This window comes from Bufo gargarizans, chromosome 5 (assembly GCF_014858855.1).
Source record: "Bufo gargarizans isolate SCDJY-AF-19 chromosome 5, ASM1485885v1, whole genome shotgun sequence".
Lineage (NCBI taxonomy): Eukaryota > Metazoa > Chordata > Amphibia > Anura > Bufonidae > Bufo > Bufo gargarizans.
The window spans coordinates 224,048,143-224,069,373 of NC_058084.1; the positions used below are offsets into that span (position 1 = coordinate 224,048,143).

The 21,231-nt window shown below is 43.9% G+C and overlaps 1 protein-coding gene across 2 annotated transcripts in view; it reads left to right on the top strand.

The window, feature by feature from the left end:
* Positions 1–20,396, top strand: part of C5H7orf57 (chromosome 5 C7orf57 homolog) — a 46,950-nt gene extending 26,554 nt beyond the window's left edge. For both annotated transcript variants that reach the window (XM_044294280.1, XM_044294281.1), the window contains exons 4-8: positions 1,387–1,495; positions 5,743–5,908; positions 14,864–14,988; positions 16,081–16,201; positions 20,148–20,396. In XM_044294280.1, the coding sequence (XP_044150215.1) occupies positions 1,387–1,495; positions 5,743–5,908; positions 14,864–14,988; positions 16,081–16,198 (518 nt within the window). In that variant the 3' untranslated portion in view covers positions 16,199–16,201; positions 20,148–20,396. The remainder of the gene's footprint in view (positions 1–1,386; positions 1,496–5,742; positions 5,909–14,863; positions 14,989–16,080; positions 16,202–20,147) is intronic.
* The last annotated feature ends 835 nt before the right edge of the window (positions 20,397–21,231 follow it).

Genomic DNA, 21,231 nt, shown 5'->3' on the forward strand with positions numbered 1-21,231 from the left:
GGACCAGCAGGCATTCTGGCAATGCCGGATCCAGATAGCTCTGGCAGGCTCTTCTCTGTCGGAACATAGAAGAGCCGGAACAATGTCGGCCGTGTGAAACTGGGTAAGTGGCTGGACACATACTGATCTGCAAGTGCATTGAGGGAGAGGGAACAGAGTAGCCTGTGGAGAGAAAGTATTCAATGTGCTGCTGATGAGGAGGTGTATGGACAAAGTATCCCACTGAATGAATTCTGTAGTAGGTATATACCAGGAATCCCAGCATATAACTGATGGCAGGTTCAAAATGTGATGAACCTACCTTACTTGACACATATCACATACCTAAATATTGTTGTAGACCAAGAATGCCCCTTCATGGCAACGGGGTTCTCTAATAGCAGTGAATTATTTCAGGAGGATAATGCATCCTGCCACATAGTAACTTTTTCCAGGAATGGACTGAGGAACAGGACAAAGCTTTCAAGGTATTGACCTGGCCTCCAACATTCCCCAGGTCTCAAGCCAATCGAGCACCTGTGTGGATGTCCGATCCATGGAGGCCCCATCTCTCAACTTACAGGACTTAAAAGATCTGCTGTTGACGTCTTGGAGCCAAATTCCACAGGACATCTTTGGAGGTCATGTGGAATCAGTGCCTCCGTGGGTCAGAGTTGTTTGGCTGCACAAGGGGGACCTATTCAATATTAGGTGGTTTTTATTCTTTTATGTATGGTCATTACATAATCAGTATTGCATCCATATTTCACCTATTTTTTAAAGTGTGTGTGGATGAGATTTCTTAAAATCTCATCCGCTTTGCTGGTACTTTACAGCGTTGTGGCTTTGCGTGCAGCAAGCTGTTTACCCTGTGTGTGAACATATCAGTGGTTAAGTTGTTTTTATAGAAGACATGGGCCACTGAATGTAATACGCTGCTCATGAATGAAGTCTATTCACCCATATGGCTGTACATTAGCCACATGACAGTTTTACTTTTTGCTAGCTGTCCATTGCTTGAGTAAAAGAAATAGACCATCCGCCAGAAGCATAAGCAATATAACTTTTACTATACTAGAGTATACTTAATATATACTCTAATACTCAATTTTGCGGAACGGGTGCAGACCAATTAATTTTCAATAGGGCCGGGTCAGATGCGCACAGCACAATATGTGCTGTCCGCATCCGCATTTTTTCCGGATTCGCACTTCCGGATCCGCAATTCCTTGTCCGCAACTGTGGACAAGAGGCATTTTTTTATTATAGTATCAGCGATGTGCGGAATGCAGATTGCCGGTGTCCATGTTTTGTGGATCCGCACTTTGTGGACCGCAAAACACCTACGGACGTGTGAATGGACCCTTATACTGTTGTAATAATCGTCTGTCTATTACGGTATTTCAGATCTACTAAAGCATGTTGATCCTCCTGCGAAGAAAACACAGTCTGTCTCATATGCACCTCCCAACTGGTACAGCCACGAGCCTTTGACACCACCACCTGAATCAGATGTGTAAGTTCTTACTCCATTATCATGTTCACACTCATTGCTGATGCCACCCAGATCTTTCAGTGACACAACAGAGGTCTGATAGCATGGTAGCATAAGCTGTTGCTATATGAAGATTGTTTCGAATTTTTTAAAGTGAATGGGGCCATGTGCTGGGCAGGAGCGCTGCAGTGCAATGACCATATTCGATCGGCCACAGAACTAATTTAATTTATTCTCAGTCATTGGGGATCCCAGAAGACAGACCACCACAGATCAAAAAGTAATGACATATTTTTATTGATACTATCACATGGTGAGCTATAACTTTTTACATTTTTCCAGTGATGGAGCCATGTTAGGTTTTATTTTTCTATATGATCAGCTGTATTTTTAATGCACCATTAAGGGTACTGTGGGGTTTCGCTCTGGTAGACAGGATTAGCGGACGCAGTATAGAGGCAACAACAAGTTCTTTGGATCAAACAATTCAGTGTTTTATTCACACTTTAGGAAAGTTACAAAACAAGCAGTCATAATCAAGCAAAAAGTCACCTTGCAGTGTTGGTGATAATTCACTCCATGTGGCAGTTCTGCCTCAGAGTCCTTGACCATAGCAGTACCAACCTGTTTTTACGCCAAACAGGTAGCAAGCCTTCATCCAAACACAAGGCTCCCATATCCCAACACAGAGACATGGCTTCTGAACCCAGCTGCCTATTTAAGGACAGCCAAGTGCTGCCAAAACTGGACTGGCACTTAAAATCCGGTCCGGTATTTGACCTCACCTGGCTGTAAATCAGCCCAGCAGCACATGCTGCGAGAAAAATACCTGTTTTTCCATACCAAACCTCTCACTGTGTCACAGTACATACTGTATAATGTATTAAAAATATCTTTTTTTTTAATTTTTTTTTCCTGACCACCTTTTAAAAAATTTTAATTTTCATTGTTTTTGGACTTTCTTTTTGTTATTCACTATGCAGTATAAATGACATGTTAAAGGGGCTTGCCAGCTTCTAGTTATTAATGGCATGTCCTCTGGATAGATCATTAATATCAGATCGATAGCGGTTCGATGATTGAATGGGAGCTGAGCTGCAGTAAGCAGTCATGGCCACTACTCAGTGGGGGAGCTTGCTGGCTACAGCTCAGTTTGTATCATTTTTTATTTGATGTTTTACTACTTTTGCACAATATACACTTTTTTTATTAAATGAATGAAGTACATTGCTTTGAAGTACTTTATGACAGCTATAACTTTTTTTTTACCTATTGACGGGGCTTCATGGGGGCTTTATTTTTTTTGTATAAGCTTTAGTTTTCAACAATAACATTATGGAGTACACAGTTAAAGGGAACCTGTCATCAACTTTATGCTGAACCAGCATCCATAATAATTGCAGCTCAGGCCTTGAAAAGAGTCAAATCTACTTGAGAAGACTCCTGGTTATTCATAATCTCCTGCTCTCTCCGCCCATCTGCTGATGATTGGCAGTTCTCTCATAGAGAGACCTGGAGAAAACTAGGTAGAAGACTGTCAATCATCGGCAGGGAGAGCAGGAGATTATGAATAACCATGACTCTTCTCAGGTGGCCATGACTCTTTTCCAGGCCCAGTCTGCAATGATTGTGATGTTGGTTCTCAGCAACCACTTACTTTTAAATGACAGACAGACCGCTGAAATCAACTCGCCTGTCTCTACTTTATGCTGCCCATACTAATGGCAGAATAAAGTTGATGACAGATTCCCTTTAACACAATTCCACCATTTTTCTATACTTGATAAATAACCTGTTAGTTTTAATATACAGTACCAGGTCACTGACACTACAGGAAGGGTACACATTGACCATTTAATGTTACCTTTATGTAGTGCAAGCAACCCAGCTTTTCCAGGACACTGAAAGGCAAATCTGTCTGACTGTGGCACTATTTAGTAGTGGGGATTTGGGATTTATCTTGGTAGATTAAGGCTAGGTCTACACGACGACATTTGTCGCGCGACATTTTGTTGCACCAATGTCGCGCGACAATTTTTATAATGGCAGTCTATGGTATCGCACTGCGACATACTGCGACACGACGGTCGCTGAAAATCCATTCGAGATGGATTTTTCTGCGACTGTCGCGTCGCAGTCGCAGCATGTCGCATGTTGCAGTGCGACACCATAGACTGCCATTATAAAAATTGTCGCGCAACACAGTGCAACAAAATGTCGCGCGACATATGTCGTCATGTAGACCTAGCCTCAGTATTCTGCAGTCTATTACAGCTCCACATGGTTGTAACCAGCTTTCCCATAACCCCGAAGAGCAAATGTGTCTCGATATGACACTATTTAGGAATGGTGTGGGGGATTTATCTTGGTACATTTTGTATTCTACAACGTATTAAGTTCCACATTGTGTTAACCCAGCTTTCCTATAACCCTGAAAGGCTAGCTATGGCACTGCTTACGAATGAGGAAGGGGATTTATTTTGGCTGATTTAGTATTCTGCAGTTTATTATAATTCCACGTGGTGGCAACCCAGCTTCCCCATAACCCTGAAAGGAAACTCTGTATAGCTATATCACTATTTAGGAGTAGAGGAGACTTGTCTTGGTAGATTGTGTATTACAGTTCCAAATGGTTGTAACCCAGTTTTCCCAGGATCTTCAAAGGCATAGCTAAGGCTATTTGGGAATGAGGAGAATAATTTCTTTAGTCAGACTTGGTATTTAACATTCCCTATTACAGGTCAATATAATGTGTTACCCAGCTTTCCCAGTACCATGGATGACAAATCTATCTGACTATGCTACAGCATTGAGGACTTGATATTGGGATTTTTACTTAGCCTTTCCGCTCTCCTGGTTAGCAAATCCAGCTAGATATTGTACAATACTGGGGATTCACGAATTCATAAAGTGATCTGGCATTTTGCAGTCTGGAAAGCTGGGCAGTAATCTCTGAGGTGGTGATGAGGGTATATATTGGTTATACAGTATAAAATACACACAATCCTGCCCTGATATTTTGTGTAAATCATATGGTATCAGGGCAACATAATCTGTCACCAATGCAAGTCTACAGTCTTGTCACCCAGCTTTTCCAGGACCCTAAATGGCAAGTCGGTCTAGCTATGTGAAGGGAATGATCTACATAACTAGGCAAATTTGGAATTCAGCAGTCTGGGAAATATGGGTAACAACCTCTGTAGAGATGTAGGCCACACTGGGTATGTACATTCTGTATACGCTATATCCATAAATATAATATATACCCTGTAATACTATATATGTAATTCGATCTCCAGCATGCCTCCACATACCTCCAGCTTTCCAAAGCTGCTGAAAGGCAAATCTGCACAATTGTGCAGTGAATGAAGAAATTGTGACTGCACAAATTAGATTAGCTATTCAGCTGTATATACTATACTAAAGCTGGTAGAATTGGCATTACAGTATGTCTGGCAGTTACAAATCTATTTTGTTACTAAGATTCTTTCCAACAAAAAGCCACACTCGCTGTGTAGACAAACAGGATTCCTGACTAAACCCAGCCCCCTCCTCCTACACTGTCTGGCTCAAATGCACTAGTATCAGAGGGCGAGAGAGAGGTGGAGAAGTCATGGCTGCAGCCTGAGAGAACAAGGCACTGATTTTCTATTGTGTTTTTCATGGTTTGCAATTGTGATATCTGACAAAACAAGAGCAAATAACAAATGATATTATTTTATATTTTGTTGGTTGTTCTTTTTTTGCATTTGATTTCTGGCTTTAGTTGCCCTTTAATTGCCCGCAACATCCGCCTGTCGTACATGTACAGTGCTTTGTGCTAACTACTTGGGCCTAGCTCACCCTTTAGTTATTTGGTCAGTTATTGCCATCAGTTATTGTGAGCCAAAACCAGTAGTGAAGCCTACTCAGAGATCAGGTGTAATTTTAAAGAATTGTGTTTTTTTAACCTGCACCTGGTTTTGGCTCGCAATAACTGAAGTGTGAACTCAGCCTTAGCTGGTACGTACATGTACAGTATGTGTTTCTGCATTAGGAAAGCATAGATGCAAGGTGGTTCCTCTCAATCATTTTCCAAGGGACCCAAGTCTGATGCTAAGTACAATACAGCATTTTTGTTTGCTACTAGTACTAGCCAAACTGCAAAGATTTGAACTAATCTTTTGACTTTTGTTCATGTTTGTATATTTTTTTTATCTTTTATGTTTTGTCATGTCATGTTGAATACTTATTCATTAGACTAGATTTATTATGCTTTACCATATCAGTGCACCATTAAGAAACGTTCCAGACTACATGATCCATGAAGAGTTTAGTGAAGATAAAAATGACGAGAAATATGAGATGAGAAGAGGTCCATTTGATTTTGACAAGAAAACTGTTTGGCAGCGTGACCTGGAGGAAAATGAAAAGGAGAATCACTGTGACAAAAAGGTAATTTGATCAATATATTTTTTTTTTTTTTTTGTTTACAAATATCTCGACAAATATTTTTTAAACTACTAAGCAGTAGGCCACATGTTTTCTTCTAAAGATCATGGAAAGGCCCATTATTTTTTTTTCACACTAGACTGTGGACTCTGTCGGGAGTGTTTAGCCTAGACTGTGGGCTAATGGAGGCAGTGTTTACACTAGGCTGTGGGCTAATGGAGGCAGTGTTTACACTAGGCTGTGGACTGACTGCGGCAGGGTTTACACTAGGCTGTGGACTGACTGCGGCAGGGTTTACACTAGGCTGTGGACTGACTGCGGCAGGGTTTACACTAGGCTGTGGACTGACTGCGGCAGGGTTTACACTAGGCTGTGGACTGACTGCGGCAGGGTTTACACTAGGCTGTGGACTGACTGCGGCAGGGTTTACACTAGGCTGTGGACTGACTGCGGCAGGGTTTACACTAGGCTGTGGACTGACTGCGGCAGGGTTTACACTAGGCTGTGGACTGACTGCGGCAGGGTTTACACTAGGCTGTGGACTGACTGCGGCAGGGTTTACACTAGGCTGTGGACTGACTGCGGCAGGGTTTACACTAGGCTGTGGACTGACTGCGGCAGGGTTTACACTAGGCTGTGGACTGACTGCGGCAGGGTTTACACTAGGCTGTGGACTGACTGCGGCAGGGTTTACACTAGGCTGTGGACTGACTGCGGCAGGGTTTACACTAGGCTGTGGACTGACTGCGGCAGGGTTTACACTAGGCTGTGGACTGACTGCGGCAGGGTTTACACTAGGCTGTGGACTGACTGCGGCAGGGTTTACACTAGGCTGTGGACTGACTGCGGCAGGGTTTACACTAGGCTGTGGACTGACTGCGGCAGGGTTTACACTAGGCTGTGGACTGACTGCGGCAGGGTTTACACTAGGCTGTGGACTGACTGCGGCAGGGTTTACACTAGGCTGTGGACTGACTGCGGCAGGGTTTACACTAGGCTGTGGACTGACTGCGGCAGGGTTTACACTAGGCTGTGGACTGACTGCGGCAGGGTTTACACTAGGCTGTGGACTGACTGCGGCAGGGTTTACACTAGGCTGTGGACTGACTGCGGCAGGGTTTACACTAGGCTGTGGACTGACTGCGGCAGGGTTTACACTAGGCTGTGGACTGACTGGACTGCATGCGGCAGGGTTTACACTAGGCTGTGGACTGACTGCGGAAGGGTTTACACTAGGCTGTGGACTGACTGCGGCAGGGTTTACACTAGGCTGTGGACTGACTGCGGCAGGGTTTACACTAGGCTGTGGACTGACTGCGGCAGGGTTTACACTAGGCTGTGGACTGACTGCGGCAGGGTTTACACTAGGCTGTGGACTGACTGCGGCAGGGTTTACACTAGGCTGTGGACTGACTGCGGCAGGGATTTACACTAGGCTGTGGGACTGACTGCGGCAGGGTTTACACTAGGCTGTGGGACTGACTGCGGCAGGGTTTACACTAGGCTGTGGACTGACTGCGGCAGGGTTTACACTAGGCTGTGGACTGACTGCGGCAGGGTTTACACTAGGCTGTGGACTGACTGCGGCAGGGTTTACACTAGGCTGTGGACTGACTGCGGCAGGGTTTACACTAGGCTGTGGACTGACTGCGGCAGGGTTTACACTAGGCTGTGGACTGACTGCGGCAGGGTTTACACTAGGCTGTGGACTGACTGCGGCAGGGTTTACACTAGGCTGTGGACTGACTGCGGCAGGGTTTACACTAGGCTGTGGACTGACTGCGGCAGGGTTTACACTAGGCTGTGGACTGACTGCGGCAGGGTTTACACTAGGCTGTGGACTGACTGCGGCAGGGTTTACACTAGGCTGTGGACTGACTGCGGCAGGGTTTACACTAGGCTGTGGACTGACTGCGGCAGGGTTTACACTAGGCTGTGGACTGACTGCGGCAGGGTTTACACTAGGCTGTGGACTGACTGCGGCAGGGTTTACACTAGGCTGTGGACTGACTGCGGCAGGGTTTACACTAGGCTGTGGACTGACTGCGGCAGGGTTTACACTAGGCTGTGGACTGACTGCGGCAGGGTTTACACTAGGCTGTGGACTGACTGCGGCAGGGTTTACACTAGGCTGTGGACTGACTGCGGCAGGGTTTACACTAGGCTGTGGACTGACTGCGGCAGGGTTTACACTAGGCTGTGGACTGACTGCGGCAGGGTTTACACTAGGCTGTGGACTGACTGCGGCAGGGTTTACACTAGGCTGTGGACTGACTGCGGCAGGGTTTACACTAGGCTGTGGACTGACTGCGGCAGGGTTTACACTAGGCTGTGGACTGACTGCGGCAGGGTTTACACTAGGCTGTGGACTGACTGCGGCAGGGTTTACACTAGGCTGTGGACTGACTGCGGCAGGGTTTACACTAGGCTGCGGACTGACTGCGGCAGGGTTTACACTAGGCTGCGGACTGACTGCGGCAGGGTTTACACTAGGCTGCGGACTGACTGCGGCAGGGTTTACACTAGGCTGCGGACTGACTGCGGCAGGGTTTACACTAGGCTGCGGACTGACTGCGGCAGGGTTTACACTAGGCTGCGGACTGACTGCGGCAGGGTTTACACTAGGCTGCGGACTGACTGCGGCAGGGTTTACACTAGGCTGCGGACTGACTGCGGCAGGGTTTACACTAGGCTGCGGACTGACTGCGGCAGGGTTTACACTAGGCTGCGGACTGACTGCGGCAGGGTTTACACTAGGCTGCGGACTGACTGCGGCAGGGTTTACACTAGGCTGCGGACTGACTGCGGCAGGGTTTACACTAGGCTGCGGACTGACTGCGGCAGGGTTTACACTAGGCTGCGGACTGACTGCGGCAGGGTTTACACTAGGCATTGATTAATTTGGCGCAAAGAATGTCTCTCCTTATCCAGTCGTGTAACAATTTGTAGTGTGTGAGGGGAGCGTAATAATTTTGGGTTTAATGTTCATTGGGTGGGGAGCCTGGTCCATAGTTTGCTCTGTGACTCATAGGACTGTAGTTGTGATACTGTAGGGAACCTAGCAAACTGGCAGTACTGGAACAGTAGAGAATCAGTAAAATGAGTGTGTTCTCATGAGATTTCACTCCTTTTAGTTTATCTATTAATATAAATATTTTAGTTGCCTCTATTAAATTAATTGAAAGCCCTAGGAATGGTAGAGACTGGGCTTTTATGGCAAAATCTGCTGTTCTCCTGACTGACCTGTCTGGCTTAGACTCCACCTGCTTTATAGATATTGTTTTTATGATCATGGATTGACATTTATTCTTTGCTATCCTGGCTTAAAGGTTTATGCCAGGATTTTATTATTGATGGCCCATCAATATCTGATCGGCAGGGGTCCCACATACTGCACCCCCCCCCCCAGTCAGCTCTTTTGGTGTAGCTTTGGCATTGGAACTCCACAGCTGCTTAGTCTAGCGCTGCTCAAGAGCAATGCTGCAGTAACCAGCCCAAAAAAGGTGATCAGCGGGGATGGTTGCAGTATCGGACTCATGGCGATCAGAAATTGATGACCTATCTTGAGGATAAGCCATCAGTAATACAGTACTGGAATACCTCTTTAAAGGAATACTCTAAGCACAACTGAGGCAATGTGCGGAGCCTGATGGGGAAGACCAAAAGAGGGATTCTCTTTGGTGTTCTTGGAGTCCCTAGGCCATGCACAGGCCGCTCCAGCGCTGCACTACACATAAGGCTTTTTTCTCGGCGATGTTCTTTTAAGAGAGTACGCTGCTATTTAGCGTTTACAGCAGTTCTTCCAGTATTCTGCTCTCTATATACTTCCTAATGTAATCACTGCTTTTAGGTCTATCGTTTTGTCATTTCTGTTGTGAAAGTTTCAAGAATTACAGGATGTATAATGTTAAAATAGGATGTGTGCTGTTTCAAACAATACTCTAACCTTCATGATACAGAACTAATCAGATTGTACAGTAGGAAGGAGGTTATAAAACAGGAAAACTACAAATCATACTGCCTACTCCAGTCCGAAGTATGGTAAAGTAAGCCATACAGTATATCGGCTATAGCAATTCTACTATAACTAGGATTCACTCTTCTACAAGGACTATGGACACAGCGCTCTGCACCTCATTGCTTTCAGTAACCCTATACAACCATTCATGTCCATATCATTACAGAAATATTCTTGATGCTTTATTGCAGCCACAAATGCAGTGAAGTTTTACCGCTAGCTTTTTCCCAAGCATAATTTTTTCTTTTTAGCCAAAATTTGTGGCTCTAGAAAAGATGAAAAGTCAATGATAATCAAAACTAAAATCTGCCGTATATGGCTTATTCAGACTTATTCAGATTTTTGTCTGCTTGTCCATCTCTATGGCATCAGTATGTCATGCTTGAGAAAAGTTCCCACTGAGCTGATATGTCGCATTGGGTGTAATAAAAGGGAACCTTCCCTCAAGGAGTCATAGGGGGAAGGCTGTCAATCACTCATAGGACCGCCTCCTTGACTCCAAAGCCCAAAATGAGCATGAATTTAAATAAATGCCTTTTTTTTTTTTCTTTTCTTTTTTTTTTTTCTCCTAGCAGACCCATTAACTTGAATGGGTAAGTGAATAATATTGATTATAATATGTCAGGGTCTGTGTGCTGTCCAATATATACCCAGACAGCACAAAGATATTGAGAATAATATTTTAGACAACTAGTGGGTTCACATCTCAACAAACGGAAAAAACATATACTTTAATGGATGCCTCACATAGATGCCATACTGTGGCATCCGTCGCCATAGAGTTCCATTGTGAAAAAAAATGTATACTTTTTTTGCTGGACCTTGTAGGATGGAAAAGCTTTTCCGTCCTGTGACTCCTGCAAAAAATGTATACGTTAAGGCTACTTTCACCCTAGCGTTTTTGCTGGATCCGGCAGGGCTCAGCAAAAACTCTTCCGTTACTGATTATACAACCATCTGCATCCATTATGAATAGCCAAGACTGATCCGTCATCCGTTTTCTATTGTGTCAGAGAAAATGGATCCGTTACCATTGACTTGCATTGTGGGTCATGACTCCACATGACGGAAATGCAGCATGCTGCGGTTTGCTATCCGAGAACAGAACGGAATGCATTTTGGAGCATTCTATTCTGTTCAGTTACATTTTGTCCCCATTGACAATGAATGACAAAACGGAAGACCCTATGACGGATCTCAATACCAGAAAATATTAACGCTAGTGTGAAAGTAGCCTAACATACATTTTTTGGGTTGTTGTTGTTTTTACAATGGAACTCTATGGTGAGTGGATACCACTATATGGCATCCCACCCTTATTCTGCCAAAAACTACCCAACCCAAAATAGTGGTAATAACCCACCTTGTGATCTGCAAGTGGTATTTAAAATGCAATGACAGGGTTAGAATTCAGTTCCCCCTTTGGGCTACTTTGCAGTAAATACTGAATAATATCACTGTAAAATAAAAATTCCACAGGAAAAAAAATACTACCCTGACCCCTCCACATACGCCTCTGTAACAGCTCTATGTCTAACGCTGGGTTCAGACCTGAGCATTCACGATGGAGCGCTCTGTATGCGCGATTGTACGGGCGTTTGCAATCGCGCATACAGAGGCAAGCGAACGCCCATTGTCGCGCACTCCCGCTGAAGTCTATGTACAGGAACACGCGACAAGACGCCCCAAAGAAGCTCATGTACTTCTTGGGGCATCGGGCATTTTACAGCGTGATCGTACGCGCTGTAAAACGCTCAGGTGAGAACCATTCCCATAGGGAATCATTGGTTCTTGCCTGTTGAGCGTTTTACAGCGCGTAGGAACGCGCTGTAAAACGCTCAGGTCTGAACCCAGCCTTAAAGAGGACTTTTCATCAGTTTTAACATAGGCTAATGATGCTATGACCTTGTAGGGCGGCCCCCACTGATGGCATGGGTGTTTTTGTTATTTATTTTTGTTTTGTTAGTTTTTTTTCAAAGGTACTCCCCGCCACCCCGTTCGTCCGCTGTTTCCCCTGTTGATTTGGCGCCTTGAGCTCGTTCTCCTTGGCTGTGAGCGGTCCGCTCTGATTGGATCGTGCTCACAGCCAGGGAGAAGGAGACACCCACAGCAGAAGACTGCGTTCCACCCCATACAAGGTGCTAAAAAAAAAAAAAAAACATCCATAGCATCAGTGGGGCCGCCCTACAAGGTAATGCCATAATTAGCCTATGTTAAAACAGATGAAAGGTCTCTTTAAGCAACTGTAATTAGAAGAGCTGCTATTGCATATTAACAAGAATAAGCAAGCCTTCTACTGAAAGTGGTGACAATGCTGAATGTCTACATGAATGAGAAGATTCAGCAGTGCCACCTAGAGGCCACTTTCATCTGTTGCTGAGGTACGGTAATTGGGCCACTTTGTATAAGGAAGGATATGGAAGAAAATGTAAAAATGTCATTTAGTACGCATTAAGGGTCCGTTCACACGTCTGTAGGTGTTTTGCGGTCCGCAGATTGCAGATCCGCAAAACATGAACACCCGCAATGTGCGTTACGTCGCCGTCAATATAATAGAAAATGCCTTTTCTTGTCCACCGTTGCGGATAAGAATAGATCTGGAAATGCGGATGCAGACAGCACATAGCTTCCGTTCCAGCCCCATTGAAAATGAATGGGTCAGCAAAATCCGGAACTGATCCGGAAAAAAATTGTGGACGTGTGAATGGACCCTAAAACTATGAATAACATTCTATTTTCTATGCTGAGATATGATCACTTGAAATTATAGGCCCCACGTCTTGGATAGCACTACTGGGAGATTCTGATTTTTGTCGGGTGTATTTCCATTGTAAAGATTTTGTAGTAAATGCAGCAATATCTACCAAGCTTGCATGCCTTTCAACCATCCTGGATCCACTAGGACAGTCCAGAGCATTTTGGCTCTGTTATGTTTGTCATGAGAACGTTGGTGAGTATGGGGGCACCCATAGGGACATAATACTGTGTTTGGGGCCACTTAAGGGGTCATCACTCTGTATGGGGGCATTATACTGTGGGGCGCACTTAAGAGGGCTTCACTGTGTGTGCGGACACTTGAAGGGAATCTGCCACCCTGATTTTGGAATATTATCTGCAGTAGTATGAGTAGTACTGCAGATAATGAGTCTAGATCACTTTTGCTACTGCCCCACATTTCCCCGCTGTCAGCTCTCAAAAGATGCACCTAAATACATTGTCAGGACTGCTGTGCATGCGCACAGGAGTTCTCTCTTATGTTAGCACAGCACAACATCCCTGGCTGTGTAATCCAGCACAAATTTGAGAATTGCCAGCGAAAAATTGCCAATATTACGTGTACAAGTGGTTTCTATGACAAAACCGTGCGTGAACTATCAGGAAATGTAATCAGGAGCTGGGAGCTTTACAGCACGTTTTAGTCCTGTAATTTCGATTTGATCATATCTTGGCAATGGCGATGCATATTTAAATATGGTTATCACTTGGCTGTCCTTGGAAAGCTGCCGGGAGCCTGCATCGCTTATCAGGATGGATTTTTCTGCGACTGTCACGTCGCAGTCGCAGCATGTCACTGTCGCAGTGCAACACCATAGACTATCATTATAAAAATTGTCGCGTGACATTTGAGCGACATCATTGTCGTGTGACACATGTACCAGTGTAGTTGTGCCCTATGTATCGTGCGACTTATTGTCGTCATGTAGCCCTAGCCTAAAGCGGACCTACAGCAGTGAAGAAAAATGGCTGGGTTGTTATGGAAACCCAGAGTAAGGCCCCATGCACACGGCCGTGTTTCACAGCCGTGTGCGGGCCGTGGAACCGCGGCCTGGATCCCTCCTGAGAGCAGGAGCGCACGGCGTCACTGGTTGCTATGACGCCGTGCGCTCCCTGCTGCCGGCACAGTACAGTAATACACTGGTATAGATCATACCAGTGTATCTCTGTATTGCGGCTGCAGCAGGGAGCGCACGGCGTCATAGCAACCAGTGACGCCGTGCGCTCCTGCTCTCAGGAGGGATCCAGGCCGCGGTTCCACGGCCCGCACACGGCTGTGAAACACGGCCGTGTGCATGGGGCCTAAAACTGTGTGTATGTGGAGACTAAGGGCCTGCGAGCTTCTATTGGCTGATAAGGGACATGTGTGTATGGCAGTTGGGATATGAAGAGAAAGGCTTGTATTGGCTAATACAGGTCGTGGTGTTTTTTTTATTTTTTTATTTTTATATAAGGGGAACTCCTGAGTTATATTTCCCCATTTAGGGAACCTTTACTCCTACCTCAAAGAAACTTTACTTAGATTTGTTGACTGCTCTATCTGCCTCCACATAAATCGGCTTGCAGTTATTAAAATCAGTTTATAATGCTAAACAACTCTTGACAAGTGGCCAAAACACATCACATTTCTGCTTGTAAAGTATTGTAAAATATATGTCTATATTGTGTGACACAGTGAGGGGTTGTGTCTGGCAAGGCAGGTATTATCCTCCCAGCATGTGCGGCTGGCCTTATTTCCAGCCAGGTGAGGTCAAATACCGGACCGGAGTTTAGGTGTAGGTCCGGGTTTTGGCAGCACCTGGCTGTCCTTAAATAGGCAGCTGGGCTCAGCAGAGATGTCTGTTTTTGGGATCTGAGGCTTTGTGCTGTGCTAGAGGGCTAAGAGCCGCATGCTGGGGAAACGGGCCCCCTAAAGCCTGCTGTGGACTACTGGAGGCAGAACTGTGTTATATGAAGTTTCCTTTGTGTGTGAATTAACACCAAGACTGCAAAGTTACATGCGGTTTTGTACAATTGCCTCAAGTGTGAATAAAGACTGACGTTTTGAGTTAATAACTTGTATTTTGCCTTTGTACTGCGTCCGCTTACCCTATCTACCAGGGAAAAACCCCACAATTGCTATAGTTTGTCAGGTGAAATATATTTATCTATTTCTTTCCAAATAGGTTAAACTGCCAGCAATAGATCCAAAATTTATGAAGGATAACACTGGAATTGCATCCGGGAAAGGACTTCCTTCAACAAAAGCCAGGGATGAAAAGCTTGGAAAGAAATGTTTCTTTCCACCAATGTAAGTAGAGCATTTATGAGAAAACATCACTGAGACGGGTGAATCGGTCTTGTTACAGTCACAAATCAATTCCATGTAAATGCTGAGGAACAAACAGCATTAGATGGCATCTGCAAAATTACCCCCAAAAAATAAATGCAAGTTTTATTTGGGGTTTTTTTTCTTTTTTTTTTTTTTCCTCCTTTTAACTTTTACAGGTAAAAGAAGTTGAAAGCACTTGTTATACTTGTAAAAGTTATACAGTCAAAACCACACTGCACAACCAAACACATACAGTTTTAACACATGGCACAGAGACCCTGCCTTTGGCTACTTCTGAAAAGACACTAAAGTAAAATGCAATCATGAGTTTTGCTGACTACATTGGAATTTTTGGGGGGAACTAAGACAAATTTATCCCAAGTTAAACTATTAATAACATAAGGGTTTGTCCAGGATTTTTATATGCATGGCCTATGCTTAGGATATGTCATCAATATCTGATCAGCAGAAGTCTGACACCTTGCACCCCTGCCGATAAGCTGTTCCGAGGTAACTACATAGCTCTTCCATTGTGTAGTGGACGGAGCTGGGTACTGCAGTGCTGCTTCCATTCACTACAATGGGAGCAGCTGAGTGTCAGACCCCTGCCAATTTAGATATTGATGGTCAGCTTTTTGAAGCGGTTGCGGTAGTCTAGTGAGGTTTGTGGCCTTTTCATTGTTTACCAGGTACAGTGCCAATTGCTATTGGCTCTGTGTGGTACTGCAACTTATTGCAGCTCCGTCCCGAACAAGTAAATGGGACAGAGCTCCATACAGTACCATGAACAGAAACTACAGAATGTATGGCACTATCCTTGATGATGAAGAGGCCGTAAGGCTAGTAAAATCTCCACTGTTCCTTCAAACAGCTGGTCAGACCAACCCCACTAATCTGACACAGATCACCTTCCTTAAGGATAGGTCATCAGCATTACAATCCTGGACAACCTCTTAAATGGTCGGGTCTATGGTGCAGGCTGATGTAAATGTCAGGGCTTAGGTAGCACATACTAGAAAACATGATGTACAGAATGATGAAGGTAAGCCTTTGCATTTATTGATATTGCAGGCCAGGAAATAAAAGTGACTCTGTGAACATTGGCAAATTGCTAAGCAATGGATATGGAGATGAATGGCATCGTCAGCATGATGAACAAGATAAAAACCTGTACAGAAGGCCACAATGAAAGGTACCTCACAAATTGGGTTTCTTTCTATTTCATTTCAAAGCTATTTTGTTTTAAATTAGTTCATTTTATGGACACATCACTGTTTTATAAATTATTAGCAGCTCTATTATTAGTGATTCACTTATGCTTATTTATTGAGACCAAAATTCAATGAACTGAAACCAAACTCCATAGAGGTGCACTGATGTACTACGGAAGGCCAGTCTTAGGAGGGTATTGGTTCAGAAAAGATATAAGGCTCTGTTGATCCATCCAAAACCCTGCTAAGAATCCATTACCAGCTCATTGCATCTTGATATCCAAGGAGCACGTGAAGAGTTTAAAACTGCAGTGTAATCAAAATGACCCCTGAATCATTTTATTTCTTTTAATGGATGAAAGCCAGAAACAGACATGCCATGAAAAAAAGCAAAGCAGAGGAACATTAACAGAAGAAGACTTTGGACTTTGTCTCTTTAGGCCCCACTCCTGGTTTTGGCTTACAAATGCAAATTAGTGACAAAATACCGATGCTGGCAGTGTGAAAGTGACCTTACTTACTTTTCTTATAATAGTGCAGTAGCCCCTATCTCTGCACAGTAGAATGGTAATAACAGACAGTTATTGCATTCATGGGCTAACTGAATAAGACTAAACATGTTACCTAATCCCTTCTCCCACACATTGTGACCCCCAGCATGCATTTAACAAAAGGCCAACGACATTCATATGCTTGGCCAACGGACTGGACACATTCATGGTGTAACTGCATAGGGCTACTGATGGAATACTTATTAATATTGTGTTTGTTGCAATTTCACTGTGCATTTACATGTTTAATATGGCTTCCTGTCTCTGGGTGGTATATTACAGCTGTCTGTCTGTGTAACATGACAATATTGTCACTGTTGTGTTGGCGGTCTGCTGCAGTCCTGCTGGTCACCTCATTTAAGGCACCTTTCCCTGTGGGAAAGTGCCTGAGCAATAGGTTATCTAGATTGCTAGTTCCCTATATAGATGCACCATAACTGTTTGTCTGCTCATGTACCAACTTCTGCCTGATTCCTGGATTCTGACCCTCCTCTGCCTGACCTGAAACATGGCTGCCCTGACCTGGGATTCTTTAGCTATTCACATAGTCTGCCTGCTCTGATCTCAGCCGGTCCCTGACTACAATTTTGCCAGACTCCTTGGTGCCCTCCACTGGTGTCTCAGACACCAATGGGTCTGCTGTCAACAACACAGACTAGTCCAGGAAGTAGTAGTCTTTTGGCTCCCCTGCAGCGAACTACAGATCCCTATAAAGCAGTTAGAGTAAATACCAGGGGACTGACCAGATAATGCCCTTAGTTTTAGTTTAAATCCAAATCTGTTGGTTGACTCGGTGGTTCCACACCCACTGCTATAAGTCACGTTGTTGCAAATACACACAGTAGACTGGCAGAGATGTTTCTGTAGGAATGTTCTGTTCCTTTATAAATTACTGCTCAGCCTCTGGATAATTGCTAGCGTTAACCACATGCCAGAGCAAAAAATGACACTGCCATGTTTAGTTATTCCATGGATGCATTACATTTGACTAATCCGTGGGCTAAACTTTTCTCTCACAGTTCCCATTATAGTTCAGACAGACAGCTGTAATATACCACCCAGAGACAGGAAGCCATATTAAACATGTAAATGCACAATGAAGTTGCAACAAACACAATATTAATAAGTATTCCACCAGTAGCCCACAGTTCCCATTATATAAACGAATAAAAATAAAGCTGCCCCTTTAAGACAACCCTTATGCAAGCTCCTTCTTTGATTCCTCATCGTAGAGCCAAACAACTATAAATCATCATTTCTAATATTTTTTGAGGTTTTTCTTTTCAGGCTTGTTTGCACTCTATGCAATGTACAGAAAAACACCCTGTTGCTACATGGGTGTATTTGACAGATCTGTTTTTATGTCTATTTTGGAGTTTAAGCACATAATGGAGTGCTGCTTTGAATGAGCTTTAAGGGTATGTTCACACAGATTTTTTTTTCCACCAGAAATATTCAGCACAGCAGAAATCCAAAGTTGACCATAAGGTTTTTGCTGTGATTTTGCACACTGTGGATCCACCCGTGCTTTAGCCCTGTTTAGTGGGGATCCTCCACAAGAGGACACGGTTAACAAAGGTTTCTGGTGGTCTGGAAATTCCATGCAGAAATCTGCTGCTGTATGGACGTCAGCATGGACTCTCACTGAAAGCTGTGGGAGGTGGTATTCACCAGGAAATCCGAGCACAGATACCACCTGATATATTTATCACAGTATATGTATGATTATGTAACAGGGCGCTCTTCTCGCAGCAGCTTGCGCTCTATGGAACAACTCAGTGGTTTTGCAGTGCAAATCTCTTTATTTCAATGTGTTTATCTGTAGAAACCACATTACAAAACCATCGCAATTTGTGGTGAAACCACACAGTTTTGCTGAGTGGTTCTTGGTTGCAATGCACAAACCACTACACATACAGTGCGGAACAGAAGTATTTGAGCACCCTGCGATTTTGCAAGTTCTCCCACTTCATGGAGGGGTCAGAATAAAAAATAAAAAAATTCAGGAATTAACATTGTATGATTTTATTTATTTTTTTTAAAGAATGTATTTCTTGCTCTGCTAAACATAAGTATTTGAACACCTGAGAAAATCAGTGTTAATATTTGGTACAGAAGCCTTTGTTTGCAATTACAGAGGTCAAGCGTTTCCTGTAGTTCTTGACCAGGTTTGCACACACTGCAACATGGATTTTGGCCCACTCCTCCAGATAGATCTCTAGATCCGTCAGGTTTCGGGACTGTCGCTGAGCAACCCGGAGTTCCAGCTCCCTCCAAAGATGTTCTACAATTGGGTTTAGGTCTGGAGACTGGCTAGGCCACTCCAGAACCTTGATATGCTTCTTACGGAGCCACTCCTGGGTTATCCTAGTGTGTTTCAGGTCTTTGTCATGTTGGAAGACCCAGCCACGACCCATCTTCAATGCTCTGACTGAGGGAAGGAGGTTGTTGCTCAAAATCTCAAAATAAATGGCCCCATTCATCCTCTCCTTAATACAGTGCAGTCGTCCTGTCCCCTTCGCAGAAAAGAACCCCCCAAAACATGTTACCACCCCCCATGCTTCACAGTAGGGATGGTGTTCTTGGGATGCAACTCATCCTTTTTTCCCCAAACACAACGTTTGAAGTTTAGACCAAAAAGTTCTACTTTGGTCTCATCTGACCACATGACTTTCTCCCATGCCTCCTCTGGATCATCCAGATGGTCATTGGCAAACGTCAGACAGGCCTGGACATGTGATGACTTGAGGGGAACCTTCCGTGCAATGCATGATTTAAAACCATGACGGCGTAGTGTTCTACCAACAGTGACCTTTGAATCTGTGGTCCCAGCTCTCTTCATATCATCGACCAGCTCCTCCCTTGTAGTTATGGGCTGATCCCTCACCTTTCTTATCATCCGTGATACCCCATGAGGTGAGATCTTGCATGGCGCCCCAGTCCGAGGGAGACGGACAGTTTTTAGCCTCTTCCATTTTCTAACAATTGCTCCAACAGTTGATCTATTTTCACCAAGCTGCTTGGCAATTGCCCCGTAGCCCTTTCCAGCCTTGTGGAGGTCCACAATTTTGTCTCTGGTGTCTTTTGACAACTATCTTTGGTCTTGCCCATGGTAGTAGTTGGTGTCTTACTGAGGTGGATAGGTGTCTTTTTAAAGAGCTCAGACAGGTTCTACTAAGTTAGATTAATGAGTGGAGTAGAGGTGGACCTTTTAAAGGCACAGTAACAGGTCTTTGAGAGCCAGAATTCTTTCTGTTTCTCATGTATTGTACTAGATTTTACATACTTTTATATGGCCAATGTTTTTTTAAACTTTCCTAACCTGTGAAGGATCAACTCTGAGAATTAATATATATTTTTTTTCTGTGTTTTGCAGGTTTTGAGTAAAAACAGGAGGGGAAGTCCACGGTATCTGCTATATCAACACAGTAGAATTAAAACTGGATGCTTAGAAAACTTAGAGAAAAGCATGCAGAATCTTAATAAATACGGAGCCAACTTTGATTCAGCTCTTGTCAAACGATACTGTCCAGTTTTATTGTTCTTAGTGTAATTATTTCTCATGTTGCTTTTCAGTGAGGTGAAATGACTGCTTCAAGTACGAATAAAATATTAATAAAAATAACGATGCATCACTCACTACTGAATTCCAAACTGCATTTAGAGATCCACCTGTACAGTATAAGGGTACTTTCACACTTGTGACAAAGGATTCCGGCAGGCAGTTCTGTTGTCGCCAATCCGGACACAAACTGATGTATTTGTGAGATGGATCCGGATGCGGACCCATCTGAGAAAATGCATTGCAATAACGGATCCATCTTTCTGATTGTCATCTGGAAAAGTGGATCCAGTATTTATATTTTTTTTCTCATTTTTAAAGATCTGCGCATGTGCAGTTCGGGATATCAAATCCAGTTTTCCAGAACACTTAGTAATTTAATACATTTTAATGGAAAATAATGCCGGATCCGGCATTCCGGCAAGTGTTCAGAAAACTGCAGCATTCTGCGGTATTTTCTACGGCCAAAAAACGTAAAAGTGACTGAACTGATTGCTCTCCATTCCGAATGCATTAGGATAAAACTGATCATTTTTTTTTTTTTTTCCCCCATATTGAGCCCCTGTGACTGAACTCAATACCGGAAAAGAAAAACGCTAGTGTGAAAGTACCCTAATGGCAAGCATAGACCGTATAGACAAATCCATCCTATATGCATACCCCCCATCTCAAATAAATTCAACATAGGACCCTCAAGCCTATGATCTTGCAATGTTCTTCAAGACATGTTATCTACTGCAGCCTCCAGGGAACATGTACCAAAGGTTGAGAACTTAGGATGTAAAGCATCCTGCTAGTAAAAATCTGGAGCAATGAAAATGTATTTAAAAAAATAAATAAAAATGTTAAAAATGTTCTAGTTCACTATTTGACAGACAATTTTTCAGTTTAACAGATG